Source organism: Oncorhynchus tshawytscha, linkage group LG25 (genome assembly GCF_018296145.1).
Source record: "Oncorhynchus tshawytscha isolate Ot180627B linkage group LG25, Otsh_v2.0, whole genome shotgun sequence".
NCBI lineage: Eukaryota > Metazoa > Chordata > Actinopteri > Salmoniformes > Salmonidae > Oncorhynchus > Oncorhynchus tshawytscha.
In genome coordinates this window covers 20,224,229-20,238,806 of record NC_056453.1, presented here as the reverse complement: position 1 = coordinate 20,238,806, position 14,578 = coordinate 20,224,229, and the positions used below count along the sequence as shown (strand labels likewise).

The 14,578-nt window shown below is 43.5% G+C and overlaps 1 protein-coding gene across 1 annotated transcript in view; it reads left to right on the top strand.

Moving 5' to 3' along the window:
* Positions 1-12,768: 12,768 nt before the first annotated feature.
* The window catches only part of LOC112224387 (ER lumen protein-retaining receptor 2), a 6,930-nt gene continuing 5,120 nt past the window's right edge, over positions 12,769-14,578 (top strand). Inside the window, exon 1 of the mRNA XM_024387913.2 lies at positions 12,769-13,087. Coding sequence (XP_024243681.1) covers positions 12,997-13,087 — 91 coding nt within the window. The 5' untranslated portion in view covers positions 12,769-12,996. The remainder of the gene's footprint in view (positions 13,088-14,578) is intronic.

Here is a 14,578-nt window from a genome sequence, read left to right as displayed (position 1 = left end):
CTCAAATCAAATCAAATTTTATTTGTCACATACACATGGTTAGCAGATGTTAATTCGAGTGTAGCGAAATGCTTGTGCTTCTAGTTCCGACAATGCAGTAATAATCCAACAAGTAATCTAACTAACAATTCCACAAAAAAAACTACTGTCTTATACACAGTGTAAGGGGATAAAGAATATGTACATAAAGATATATGAATGAGTGATGGTACAGAGCAGCTTAGGCAAGATACAGTAGATGGTATCGAGTACAGTATATAGATATGAGATGAGTATGTAAACAAAGTGGCATAGTTAAAGTGGCTAGTGATACATGTATTACATAAGGATGCAGTAGATGATATAGAGTACAGTATATACGTATACATATGAGATGAATAATGTAGGGTATGTAAACATTATATTAGGTAGCATTGTTTAAAGTGGCTAGTGATATATTTTACATCATTTCCCATCAATTCCCATTATTAAAGTGGCTGGAGTTGAGTCAGTGTGTTGGCAGCAGCCACTCAATGTTAGTGGTGGCTGTTTAACAGTCTGATGGCCTTGAGATAGAAGCTGTTTTTCAGTCTCTCGGTCCCAGCTTTGATGCACCTGTACTGACCTCGCCTTCTGGATGATAGCAGGGTGAACAGGCAGTGGCTCGGGTGGTTGTTGTCCTTGATGATCTTTATGGCCTTCCTGTAACATCGGGTGGTGTAGGTGTCCTGGAGGGCAGGTAGTTTGCCCCCGGTGATGCGTTGTGCAGACCTCACTACCCTCTGGAGAGCCTTACGGTTGTGGGCGGAGCAGTTGCCGTACCAGGCGGTGATACAGCCCGCCAGGATGCTCTCGATTGTGCATCTGTAGAAGTTTGTGAGTGCTTTTGGTGACAAGCCGAATTTCTTCAGCCTCCTGAGGTTGAAGAGGCGCTGCTGCGCCTTCTTCACGATGCTGTCTGTGTGAGTGGACCAATTCAGTTTGTCTGTGATGTGTATGCCGAGGAACTTAAAACTTACTACCCTCTCCACTACTGTTCCATCGATGTGGATAGGGGGTGTTCCCTCTGCTGTTTCCTGAAGTCCACAATCATCTCCTTAGTTTTGTTGACGTTGAGTGTGAGGTTATTTTCCTGACACCACACTCCGAGGGCCCTCACCTCCTCCCTGTAGGCCGTCTCGTCGTTGTTGGTAATCAAGCCTACCACTGTTGTGTCGTCCGCAAACTTGATGATTGAGTTGGAGGCGTGCGTGGCCACGCAGTCGTGGGTGAACAGGGAGTACAGGAGAGGGCTCAGAACGCACCCTTGTGGGGCCCCAGTGTTGAGGATCAGCGGGGTGGAGATGTTGTTGCCTACCCTCACCACCTGGGGACGGCCCGTCAGGAAGTCCAGTACCCAGTTGCACAGGGCGGGGTCGAGACCTTGGAGGGTACTATGGTGTTGAATGCCGAGCTGTAGTCGATGAACAGCATTCTCACATAGGTATTCCTCTTGTCCAGATGGGTTAGGGCAGTGTGCAGTGTGGTTGAGATTGCATCGTCTGTGGACCTATTTGGGCGGTAAGCAAATTGGAGTGGGTCTAGGGTGTCAGGTAGGGTGGAGGTGATATGGTCCTTGACTAGTCTCTCAAAGCACTTCATGATGACAGAAGTGAGTGCTACGGGGCGGTAGTCGTTTAGCTCAGTTACCTTAGCTTTCTTGGGAACAGGAACAATGGTGGCCCTCTTGAAGCATGTGGGAACAGCAGACTGGTATAGGGATTGATTGAATATGTCCGTGAACACACCGGCCAGCTGGTCTGCGCATGCTCTGAGGGCGCGGCTGGGGATGCCGTCTGGGCCTGCAGCCTTGCGAGGGTTCAGCGGCCTTTCTTAGTTTTCTTCTCCTCCTTGTCATTCACAGCCTTCTCTTTCTTTGCTGGTTTCTCCTTATGGCCTTGGGTTCAGTCTTGGCTGGGGCTGGTTTTGCTGATAACCGGGTGGATCTCCTCGGGGGCTCCTCCTTGGCATCCCCAGCAGCTCCTTGCTTTCTCTTGGGCATGTTGGATTCTTGGCGATTCTCTTTCAGATGGAACTATAAAGTGTTTAGCTAGCTAGCTGTTGTGAGTTGGGTGCATGTGAAGCCAAGTGTCTGCTGTTGCCTGGTCCGTCGGAACAAATTGTTTTTAAATGGACAGCCTATGCCCGGAAATTTGTCAGTCGTTCATCCCGCGAGGTTTGTGTTTTCAGCCACCGGTAGCTTGTGGGTGTTTATATGTGCTACAGTCAATAATGATTGCATGTCTACTTATATTAACTATTTAATTATTAAAATACGCCTATTGTATGATAGCTAGCAAATTAATTAGCTAACTAACGTAGGCCTGTAGGCCATGAAGGAAAATGTTTGATTTCTACAATTTCCAAAAGCTAACCAAACAAAACCATAATTACTTTTACGAGTCGTGTTTTTGCCGTCATGTGCATTAGTAGCACAATTTGTAACCTTTTTACATGAGTTTTTAACTTACATTTGTTTGTTGACATATCCATATTGACACTGAGGTTTTAAGTTTCGACTGACTTTTCTTAGCGGATGTACAATCATCGCAAATTGAATTATGGGGTGTTTCAGGCCCCGAGGTGAACATAATTTACAATAAAATTTGATTTGATTTGATTGTACACTCACAAACTCGATCAAAAACGAAGGCTGAGGGGCTTACGTTGCAAACTTCCCTTGTTTGGCTAATCGTTTGGACCGACGTCCAAGATGGGGAAGAAGATTCCCCCAAGGGCATACGGTGAGGATATGTGGACGAGGGTGGGTCTTTAATGAGTTTGAAACGCAGCCTTGGTGTTGTCGTAGAAATAGTTGCTCAATAATATTTCTCAGACACCGGAACTTGTGAATTGAAATAGACTTTATTACAAAGTAACAAGCCGAGCTGGTCCATGGAGCAACTGACTTTCCAGCAACGGCACACACTCTTTATACAGTTTTCATCCTTAAGTCACACAGATAGTCACTCCTCTTCATGTTAATTATTCATCCCCTTGGGTATTTAGCCACCATTATCTTTTTTGCCTTATCACTTATTTCTGCTTGGTTTACATTTATTGGCACAGACCTTAGGGCATAGATTCTACTGGTGGCGTAACCATAGCGATGATACAAAAATAAACAAACATGCACACTCCTAATGTAGGTGCATGTCTAATGGTGATTTTAGTAATATACAACCCTATGCTCCTAATGCACATCTAATGAACCTTACGGTACTAGGTAATGGCTTCCCTTAGCCTAACAACCTATTGATGAATTGTTTCCTTTAGCCTAATGACCCAGGCACATATGGCTTCCCTTAACCTAATGACCTATTGATTAATGGCTTCAGAGTCCACATCTAATGGCCCAGACACATATGGCTTGATTCTGCTTACTACTCTAAGATGTATAATGTGCACATACTGGAAAATTCCCCAAAAATCCCTCCTTTGGGGCTTACTGTGTCCCAAATCATAAAATTTGTTCCAGTACAAGTGAGAAGGGAAGCACCTTCTATGTTGCTCTCACCTTATCAACCATTGCTTCACTTTCTCATTCATACTGGGGAGGCAGGACCAAACATCTCCTTTCACATATAGCTAGAAAGAAGTAAAAGAGGGCCTCCTGGGTGGCGCAGTGGTCTAAGGCACTGCATCGCAGTGTTAGGTGTGCCACCAGAGACTCCGGGTTCGAGCCCAGGCTCTGTTGCAGCCAGCCGCAACCGGGAGGTCCATGGGGCAACGCACAATTGGCCTAGCATCGGGAGGGCCTGGTCGGTAGGGATATCCTTGTCTCATTGCGCACTAGTGACTCCTGTAGTGGGCTGGGCACAGTGCATGCTGGCCATGTGCACAGTGAATAATTTTGCACGCCCAATTTTTCAGTTTTTGATTTGTTAAAAAAGTTTGAAATATCCAATAAATGTCGTTCCACTTCATGATTGTTATTGTTATGATCCATTCTAGGTTTTTGTTTGTTGATATCCAAAGAAATATTGATTCAAATCCTGACTTAACCTCATCTCTTGCTTTGTATTCTTTGGGGATTCCTCTAGGTTGTCCTATTGCATCTGAATAGACATTGGGGACTTATATTCTCTCCTTACTCTGTTTTGTAGTTTGTTGCTTAGTATTACTAGGATTCCTTTCAGTAACATTTATCTGTTGAATCAACCTAACTCTTGCACAAAGGCCTGTCCATCCTTTTGGTAATGTTTCCCTTAATCTTTTCCCTCCACATATCCAGAAGAAATCTGCCACTACCACAGTCTGTTCTTCATATGGTGCAATTTATGGTAGTGCTAGAGTTTGCTTTTGACAACTATCGTGAGTAATTACTTTTCCCACCCAACTTCCAGCTGCTTGATACGTAGCCCTTTTTGGTGTGTCTGCATTCCAATTGGTGTCATTAGTTAAGTGCCGTGTGGTCTCACATGTGCCTCTAAACTACCCCATCACATGTGCCTCTAAACTACCCCAACTACCCCATGTTAAAACATTCATACGGTTGGTTATAATCTATTCAATATTTATATGGGGTCTCTAACTTCTGTGCTTCCACCCGTACATCCATTTTTTATTAAAGTCAGCACAAGCCCTATAATCATAAGGATTAGGTCCCACCATTCATCATTTCAGTGGAAAGGGCGCACACAATAAGCAATTTGTCAGTCTAAATTTGGATGCTGTATATTGAGCCCATTCATACCATTCATTTTTTGCTACTTTCTTCAAAGATGTGTCCTTGTATAGTGCTGGGGTTGAATCATCAATTGGGGTTACAGTCTCCTTTTCTTGACTTAAACTACTGGGATTGGTTAGAAGGTTCCAAATGTTTTGGAGGAACCCAACTGATTCTGATGTTTCTGGCTTTTTTGTAATGGTAGTGGACGGTAGCTGGGTTGATACTGCTGTTGTTTTTTCTGCAGTCGTTACTGTTGTTGTTTTTTCTGCAGTTGTTACTGCTGTTGTTTTTTCTGCAGATGTTACTGCTGTTGTTTTTTCTGCAGTCGTTACTGCTGTTGTTTTTTCTGCAGTCGTTACTGCTGTTGTTTTTTCTGCAGTCGTTACTGCTGTTGTTTTTTCTGCAGTCGTTACTGCTGTTGTTTTTTCTGCAGTCGTTACTGCTGTTGTTTTTTCTGCAGTCGTTACTGCTGTTGTTTTTTCTGCAGTCGTTACTGCTGTTGTTTTTGTTGCAGTCGTATCCCTTCAGACCATTTAGAGCTAACTATTTCTATTATATATTCTTCACCTTCATTTTGGTCATGCTTTTCCATGGTAATCAGCCAATTAGCTTCTCCTTTGTTTATTCTTAAGTTGCATCCTTTTAAGTCCCAGATGGCTTCTCCCCTCATCTGATGATGGGACCATCCACAGAGTCGTATTTCTGGTAGAGGTCTGGTTCTCTTAATTGAGAGGGACCTCTGAACTTCTGCTTTCATTATTGTTTGGGATGGAATGGGGATGCTGATCCTATTTTTTTCTAAATAAGATTTCGTAGAAACTTGTTTTCTTACACTACTTTTGGCATACTTTATGGTTGTAGGTGGGTTTGTTACCATGTTTCCTAGGTTTGCTGCTGTGGCTGTCAAGGCTATTTCACCACTCTTCAGTTGTTTTGGTTTCCAATGTCTGTCAGGGAGACCATGTGAGGGCAGAGAAGTCGATGGTAGACACAGGCAACTGACATAGACATAGACAATAACCCAGGAAATACACAAAGAAGATGGCTGCCTAAATATGGTTCCCAATCAGAGACAACGATAAACACCTGCCTCTAATTGAGAACCAATCTAGGCAACCATAGACATATATAAACACCTAGATAATAAACAATCCCACAAACCTACAAAACCCCTAGACAGTACAAAAACACATACACACATGGTTATATGTACTTAATTGAACATGCGCTACCCTTGGATTGTCACGCCCTGACCTGAGTATTCTTTGTTTTCTTTATTGTTTTGGTTAGGTCAGGGTGTGACATGGGTGATCCAATTAAGTTCAATTAACATGGGTTCAATTAAGTACATATAACCATTGAGGAAGTTTAAATCTAAGGATTGGAGGGAGTACAATGGAATTATCATTATTATTAGGTTTTGTTTGTAGTCAACGTTTGGGTTTCTGAATCGGTGTAGTATAATGAAATGCTGACCAAGTGGTTGTGTTTTTTTTCTGGGAAAAGGAGTGCTTCAATGTCTCTCTTTGGAAATGTTTTCTGGGGGCAGGAATCTTGTAGGGAGCGAGTGAGATAGAGGCATATTTCTACCAAATTGAAAAGGCCTGGAAATGTTTTGTTTGTTTAGAACCTGGGGGTTGCCTTTGGGTTTGAGGAGATTTCCATTTTTCGTAGAGACAAGATATCTTAAAGGGGAATTTTAGAAGTTTTATTTTCTGAGTTTTAATTAAACACATAAATTCTTTAGATAAGGGAATGTTCTGGGAACCTGGGATACAGCATGTAGAAAATGTTTGATGTTTTTTCTTTAATTTGTCTAATATAGTAAGAATTACTCATCAAAGGTTAGTGATTCATTTCATCTCAATTTCTGCTTTTTGTGTCTCCTCTCTTTGTCTTGAAAAAATGGCTGTGTTTTTCTGTGTCTTGGTGGTGACTTAACATAATCGTTTGTGGTGCTTTCGCTGTAAATCCTTTTTGAAATCAGACACTGTGGCTGGATTAATGAGACTTTTATCTTTAAAATGGTGCAAAATACTTGTATGCTTGAGGAATTTTAATTATCAGATTTTTGTTGTTTTGAATTTGGCGCTCTGCACTTTCACTGGCTGTTGCAGAGCGGAACCCCAGTCCTAGACAGGTTAACATAAAACCTCAATAATGTTCCAACCGGAGAATTCCTTTGTCTTCAGAAAAGCACTGGAACGAGAGGTAACTCTGTCGGGAGCGCGCGTCATGAGACCCAGGCACTCTGCCAGACCACTGACTCAAAGAGGTCTCAAAGGATTCTCCTTTATAGTAGAATCCTCATTCAAGTTTCTAAAGAAGGTTGACATCTAATGGAAGCCGTAGGAAGTGCAACTTTATCCATATCTCAATGTGTATTCGGTAGGCCAAGCTTTGATAAACTACAAACCTCAGATGTCCCACTTTCTGGTTGGATTATTCTCAGGTTTTCACCTGGCATATGAGTTCTGTTATACTCACAGTCATCATTCAAACAGTTTTAGAAACTTCAGAGTGTTTTTTTATCCAATACTACTAATAATATGCATATATTAGCATCTGGGTGTCACGTTCTGACCTTTATTTCCTTTGTTTTGTCATTATTTAGTATGGTCAGGGCTTGAGTTGGGTGGGCAGTCTGTTTGTTTTTCTATGATTTGGCTATTTCTATGTTTCGGCCTAGTATGGTTCTCAATCAGAGGCAGGTGTCATTAGTTGTCTCTGATTGAGAATCATACTTAGGTAGCCTGGGTTTCACTGTGTGTTTGTGGGTGATTGTTCCTGTCTCTGTCTTTGCACCAGATAGGACTGTTTAGGTTTTCCATGTTTATTGTTTTGTAGTGTTCATGTGTACATTTACATATTAAAAGAACCATGGACACTTACCACGCAGCATTTTGGTCCTCCGATCCTTCTCGCCTCTCCTCTTCAGATGAAGAGGAGGAAATCCGCGGACAGAATCACCCACCCAACTCAGACCAAGCAGCGTGGTAAACAGCAGCGACGACAGCAGCAGCAGCAACAACAGCGGCCAGCATCACAGGACTCCTGGACATGGGAGGAGATACTGAACGGAGCGGGACCCTGGGCACAGGCTGGGGAATATCGCCGCCCCAAAGCAGAGCTGGAGGCAGCGAAAGCTGAGCGGCGGCGATATGAGGAGGCAGTACGGCAGTGCGACAGGTACGAGAGGCAGCCCCAAATTTTTTTTTGGGGGGGGCAGACGAGGTGTGGTACTAAGCCAGGTAGCAGACCTGAGCTCACTCCTCGGGCTTATTATAAGCAGCGCATTACTGGTCAGGCACCGTTGTTACGCACGCCTCTATGAAGAGGCAACGCAACACCCTGCTACAACTAAACTCTCCGTGAAGCGAAAAAGGTATGGACTGTAGGTGCAAGTAAGAATGACAACAGGCAGAATGTGGTACCATTTACAAGGACTTTATTCCTTTACACGGTAATATGGGGAAAAAGGGGCTGGACGGAACCAAAGCAAAGAAAGTAAATCTCAAAGCCCCCCCTCTCCTATCTTACCTGCCTACCCACTACTTACCTAATTTAGCACCACCTGGTGCCCTAACCAAAATACAAGGGGTGGTCCGCCCAGGTCTTACCTAGTGTGTCTAGACAGCGAATATGCTACGGGTATATGTATGCCCGCGGGCCTCTTGCCTAAGCACTCCCTAGGTGCCTTCCCCTTCCCCCCTGGGAACAAATGAAACAGAATATTAAACAATTTTAAACAAACTAAGAAACAAAAGGATGTCAAATAAGTTCTATCTGAGCAACAAACTCACAGAACATACCACTTTCCAGCAATGTACTCCCAGCAAAATCAACCTCTATCACAATCAATCTCAGCAATCCCTACCTCCAGCAAAATCTCTACCTCCAAAAAGATCTCTAACAAATCTCTAACAAATCTCTAACAAATCTCTAACAAATCTCTAACAAATCTCTAACAAATCTACCTCCAGCAAAATCCTCTACAAAAAGAAAAAAAAGATCTCCTGAACAGAACACTGGCTTTTATATAGCTTCTGAAGGAATGGGGAATTGGAGACAGCTGTGTCTTGACGAGGGGGCGGGGTCAGCTCTCCAATTAGCCCTGGAGTCGACCAATCAGCTGCTTGAGGGATTTCAGGAAGCCATTTCCTGAAATAAACACATGCAAATACACAAACTACAACACATAATCTGGGGAACGTAACACCGTGTTATGCGGTTAAGCGCACGGTGTCGCCAGTACGTGCCCATAGCCCGGTGCGCTATAGGGCAGCCCCCCGAGAGTGCCATGCGAGTGTGGGCATCGAGCCAGGGCGTATGGTGCCTGCTCAGCGGGTCTGGTCGCCGGTACGCAGTTTTGGTCCAGGTTATCCTGCGCCGGCTCTGCGTGCTGTGTCTCCGGGGCGCTGGGAGGGTGCAGTGCGTCCTCTGCCTGCGCTCCGCTCGTGCCGGGCAAATGTGGGAGTGGAGCCTAAGGGAGAGGTGCGTGTAGTGAGCACTAGATCTCCCGTGCTTACCCACAGCCCGGTTCAACCTGTGCCTGCACTCTGGAGGGTCCGGGCTAGAGTAGTTGTCCAGCCTGGGGAAGTGGTGCCAAGGTTGCGCACCAGAGCTCCAGTGCTCCCCCACAGCCCGGTCCTTCAGGTGCCTCCTCCTAACACCAGGTCTCCTGAAGGTCTCCCCAGCCTGGTGGTTCCTGTGGCAGCCCCACGCACCAGGCTGTCTCTCTGTCTCCTCCCTGCAGGTGGTCCTGTCTGTCCGGCGCCGCTGCCGGAGCCTCCCGCCTGTCCGGCGCCGCTGCCGGAGCCTCCCGCCTGTCCGGCGCCGCTGCCTCCCAATAAGGCAATAAGGCGGACTAAGACAATGGTGAGGTGGGGTCCGCGTCCCGCGCCAGAGCCGCCACCGCGGACAGACGCCCACCCAGACCCTCCCCTATAGGTCAAGGTTTTGCGGCCGGAGTCCGCACCTTTGGGGGGGGGTACTGTCACGTTCTGACCTTTATTTCCTTTGTTTTGTCATTATTTAGTATGGTCAGGGCGTGAGTTGGGTGGGCAGTCTATGTTTGTTTTTCTATGATTTGGGTATTTCTATGTTTCGGACTAGTATGGTTCTCAATCAGAGGCAGGTGTCATTAGTTGTCTCTGATTGAGAATCATACTTAGGTAGCCTGGGTTTCACTGTGTGTTTGTGGGTGATTGTTCCTGTCTGTCTTTGCACCAGATAGGACTGTTTAGGTTTTCCATGTTTATTGTTTTGTAGTGTTCATGTGTACATTTACATATTAAAAGAACCATGGACACTTACCACGCCGCATTTTGGTCCTCCGATCCTTCTCGCCTCTCCTCTTCAGATGAAGAGGAGGAAATCCCTGACACTGGGACTGAGTAGGAGGCAGTTCACTCTGGGAATGCTATTCGTCCAAAAGTGAAAATGCTGCCCCCTTTCCCAATTAAGTTAATTATGTTAAGTATTTAGGACATATTCTGAGCCAACAGGACAGGGACATATGACATCTGTGGTGATCCAGGATCATTGAGAGCATCGAGATAACCTTAATCAAACTATGTAATAACCTTAGAGATTACTACCATAGACATGTTGATTTTTCAAAAGAAATCAATGAGTGCAGACAGGGCGACAGTGAGACATTTAGTCAATATTTGAAAACAACCTATATTTGATGCTGACGGTTATAAGAAAGAGCGGCAGACAGATAGTAGAGAAGGGCTCCCCCGCCCTATGCGGAGGTCTAAGGTGACCTTGATGGTTTGGGAGTATTAGGAGGGGGGGGGCAGGAAGTGAGCAGGATAGAGAAAGAGCAGAAGGAATTTGAGGAGAATGAGAGGGAGAGACTGGGAGTGAGGAGTGTTACGAAGGTTAGAATCTCATAAGCCAGGATTTGAGAGAAGATATGTGTGTATGTATTTATATGTGTGTATGTATGTACTGTCTGTCACAGTCCCCAATTTACCATAAGCTGTATTTTTATCAGTTTTTTTAAATCTAATTTTACTGGTTGCATTAGTTACTTGATGTGTAATAGAGTTCCATGTAGTATTGGCTCTATGTAGTACTGTGTGCCTTCCATAGTCTGTTCTGGACCTGGGGACTGTGAAGAGACTTCTGTCGGCATGTCTTGTGGGGTATGCATTGGTGTCCGAGTGCCAGTAGTTCAAACAGACAGCTCGGTGCATTCGACATGTCAATAACCGCTCAGAAATACAAGTAGTGATGAAGTCAATTTCTCCTCTTTGATGCAGGAGAGATTGACATGCATATTATTAACATTAGCTCTCTGTGTACATCCAAGGGCCAGCCGTGCTGCCCTGTTCTGAGCCAATTGCAATTCCCTCTATGTGGCACCTGACCACACGACTGAATAGTAGTCCAGGTGCGACAAAACAAGGGCTTGTAGGACCTGCCTTGTTGATAGTGCCATTAAGGCAGAGCAATGCTTTATTATGGACAGATTTCTACCCATCTTAACTACTGTTGTATCAATACGTTTTGACGATGACAGTTTACAATCCAGGATTACTCCAAGCAGTTTAGTCACCTCAACTTGCTCAATTTCCACATTATTCGTTACAAGATGTAGTTGAGGTTTAGTAAATGATTCGTCCCAAATACAATGCTTTAAGTTTATGAAATATTTAGGACTAATTTATTCCCTGCCACTCATTCTGAAACTAACTGCAGCTCTTTTTTAAGTGTTGCAGTCATTTCAGTCAATGAAGTAGCTGACGTGTATAGTGTTGAGTCATCCTCATACATAGACACACTGTCTTTACTCAAAGCCAGTGGCATGTCGTTAGTAAAGATTGAAAAAAACTGCCCTGGGGAATTCCTGATTCTACCTGGATTATGTTGGAGAGGCTTCCATTAAAGAACAACCTCTTTGTTATGTTAGACAGGTAACTCTTTATCCACAATATAGCAGGTGGTGTAAAACCCTAAAACATACATTTGTTATAGTAGCAGACTATGATAGATAATGTCAAAAGCTGCACTGAAGTCTAACTAAACAGCCCCCACGATCTTTTTGTCATCAATTTCTCTCAGCCAATCATCAGCCAATTATGTAAGCGCTGTGCTTGTTGTATGTCCTTCCCTATAAGCATGCTGAAAGTAGCATTGTATCTGGTCAACAACAACAAAAATCCCAAAAGTTTACTAAGAGTTGGTAACAGGCTGATTGGTTGGCTGTTCGAGCCAGTAAAGGGGCATTACTACTCTCAGGTAGAAGGATAACTTTTGCTTCCCTCCAAGCCTGAGGGCACACACTTTCTAGTAGGCTTACATTGAAGATATGGCAAATAGGAGTGGCAATATCGTCTGCTATTATCCTCAGTAATTTTCCATATCACTGTGCAAATGGTCTGTTCTTTGTTGAAGTATATTGCTTTAAATGTATTGTCTTATTCTGGGTTGATACTTAATATCTCCAGCAATAACACATTGTGAAACTGTACATATAAATAGTTGGATCTCCATTGATTCAGTCAAACACTTTCTACCTGTTGTATTTTCAACTGGGCAGTGTCGTTCTGTTACAATGACACTGGTATCTGGATTGATTATTGATAGTAATACGAGACCTTATCAGTGAATACCTCCAAACTGAATTATTATGGGCAGCAAAACTCGTTAACGTTAAATAATGTGCCACTCACTGTGTATTTTACTTCAAAAATAATATCCCCTCAACAACAAATACATTTATTTTTTCTGCGACATGTCATTCTTGATCTTCATATTCAATAGTAAACTTTTGTATCTTTTAGAAAGCGCAATAGACGTTTGAGATGACGTGTAAATGTAGTATCAGATTAGGATGTAATTTGAATGAAGGATATTTGATGTGTGTCATGTACAATGTGCATTTGACTGACTGGTGATTATTTCACTTTCATATGAATGTCTTCTGCAAAGTTGTTGTTTATTCCACTGACAAATTCTCAAATTAGTCTATGGGTTAGTTTTTATAAATATAGTAGTTGAAAATATAAAATATTTCCGTGATCACGGGCGTGTCCAACCTCTCATTAGGCGAACGTACATTTTTTCCCGGCTTGCATTGGGCGCGACTATCCTTGGCCACGTCTCCGGGCCACGTCGCGCATTACTCGCCATTTTCCCATCCAGACCGTGGAAAACGTCGATTTAGGTGCCTGACAGACCCTATTGTAAGGTTTTAAACCTGCAAGTAACGGAGGCTTGAAGGTCGTATTTGATTTGACCCGCATAGGTTCGTTCTAGCGAAGGCACAGCCGCCTGCAGCACCCAGCAGAATCATGAACATTTTCAGACTCACTGGTGATCTCTCACATTTAGCAGCCATCATCATCCTGCTGCTAAAAATATGGAAAACCAGGTCCTGTGCTGGTGAGTAAGATTCCCATTTGGACTATTTGCAAGCTGCATACATCTCCAATTGCCATCTCAATTCCAATGCAATGTACCTAGCTATTAAACTAGCAACGTTTCTTTGTAGTGGATTTTTGTTGACAAGCTAACTGCTACTAGGCAACTAACGTTAGTTTGAGGCTTCATCAAATCAGATTGTTAGCATTGATGCTAGCACGGCCTAGTAAACAGGACAGTGTTGCGAAAGGACAAAGTCCACAAATCAAATACACCCAAATGAAATGCATGCAATGTCCGTTGCTAAGTAACGTTAGTTGACTTGTGTTGAGTACCCCACTCATTTATTAGCTAGCGATATCAGGTCAACATCTGCGCACGTCAGTTTACAGGGCCCACTAAACGCTTTTCAGTGTGTGGTATGTCCTGCCTCATCATCCCTGTTGTAGTACAGAAACCTTTGATCTTAGTCCGCTAATTCACCCCCCCCAGCGTCGCTACCCTGGTCTGTCCTTTGATGTGGTAGCGCTGTCACTTAACGCGGATAATATGGTAAAAAAATATATAATTGCTGTCAAATGCACAGCTGATACAGGACTTTGTTACTCTAACTTATACAGAATTAAAGTAGTCAATTTCCAATGTCCCCTGGGAATTACAAGGCTTGTTGCAGTCTGTTGTGTAAGGCCACAAGACTTCTAAACAAGACTGCTAACAAGCTAATCAAAGGCTACCTGGACTACCTGCACTGACTCTACCCACACACTCAGACATACTGACACCCCAACACACGTGTACAAACACACTATCACACTCACCACATATGCTGCTGCTAGTGTTTTATCTAGCCTGTTGCCTAGTCACTTAACCCTACTTATATATACAGTACATAGGTACCTCAATTAGTACTCAATTAGTACCCCTCCCTGCACATGAACTCGGTACTGGTACTCCCTGTATATAGCCATGATATTTTCTACTCCCTATATATAGCCATGTTTTATTTGTTATTCACTGTGTATTTATTCCTTGTCATTACTTAAATTTATTAAATCTTTAATTTTTGGAAATAGACCTGTAAGTAAGCATTTAACTGTTAGTCTACACCTGTTGTCTATTAACCATGTGAAAAATACAATTGGATTTGAAACAGGTTTGGGGTTGAAGGTTAGGTTTAAGATGATCTGACTTGTCAAAGGAGGCACTGATACCTGTCACGATCAACAACTTCAGTAGGCAGGTAGCTTCTCACACAAGAGATTGGATTTGACACATTCCAGCCAGGCAAAAATCAGTTTGTGCTCAGGTACTGGGCCTGTCATTAGAAACATAATCTCATCACTGCAAGCGCTGAAGTTTAATTCAGTTTTTAATATACTCTTGTCTAGCAATGTTATTCATGTATTTTGTGCTTCTTGACTACAAGAGGGTGCTACCACTTGCCAGTGTTTGCAGGTTGGCCTTCTGAGGCGGAGCAGCTGTAAGTCTATCTATGTCTCTGTTTTAAAATTC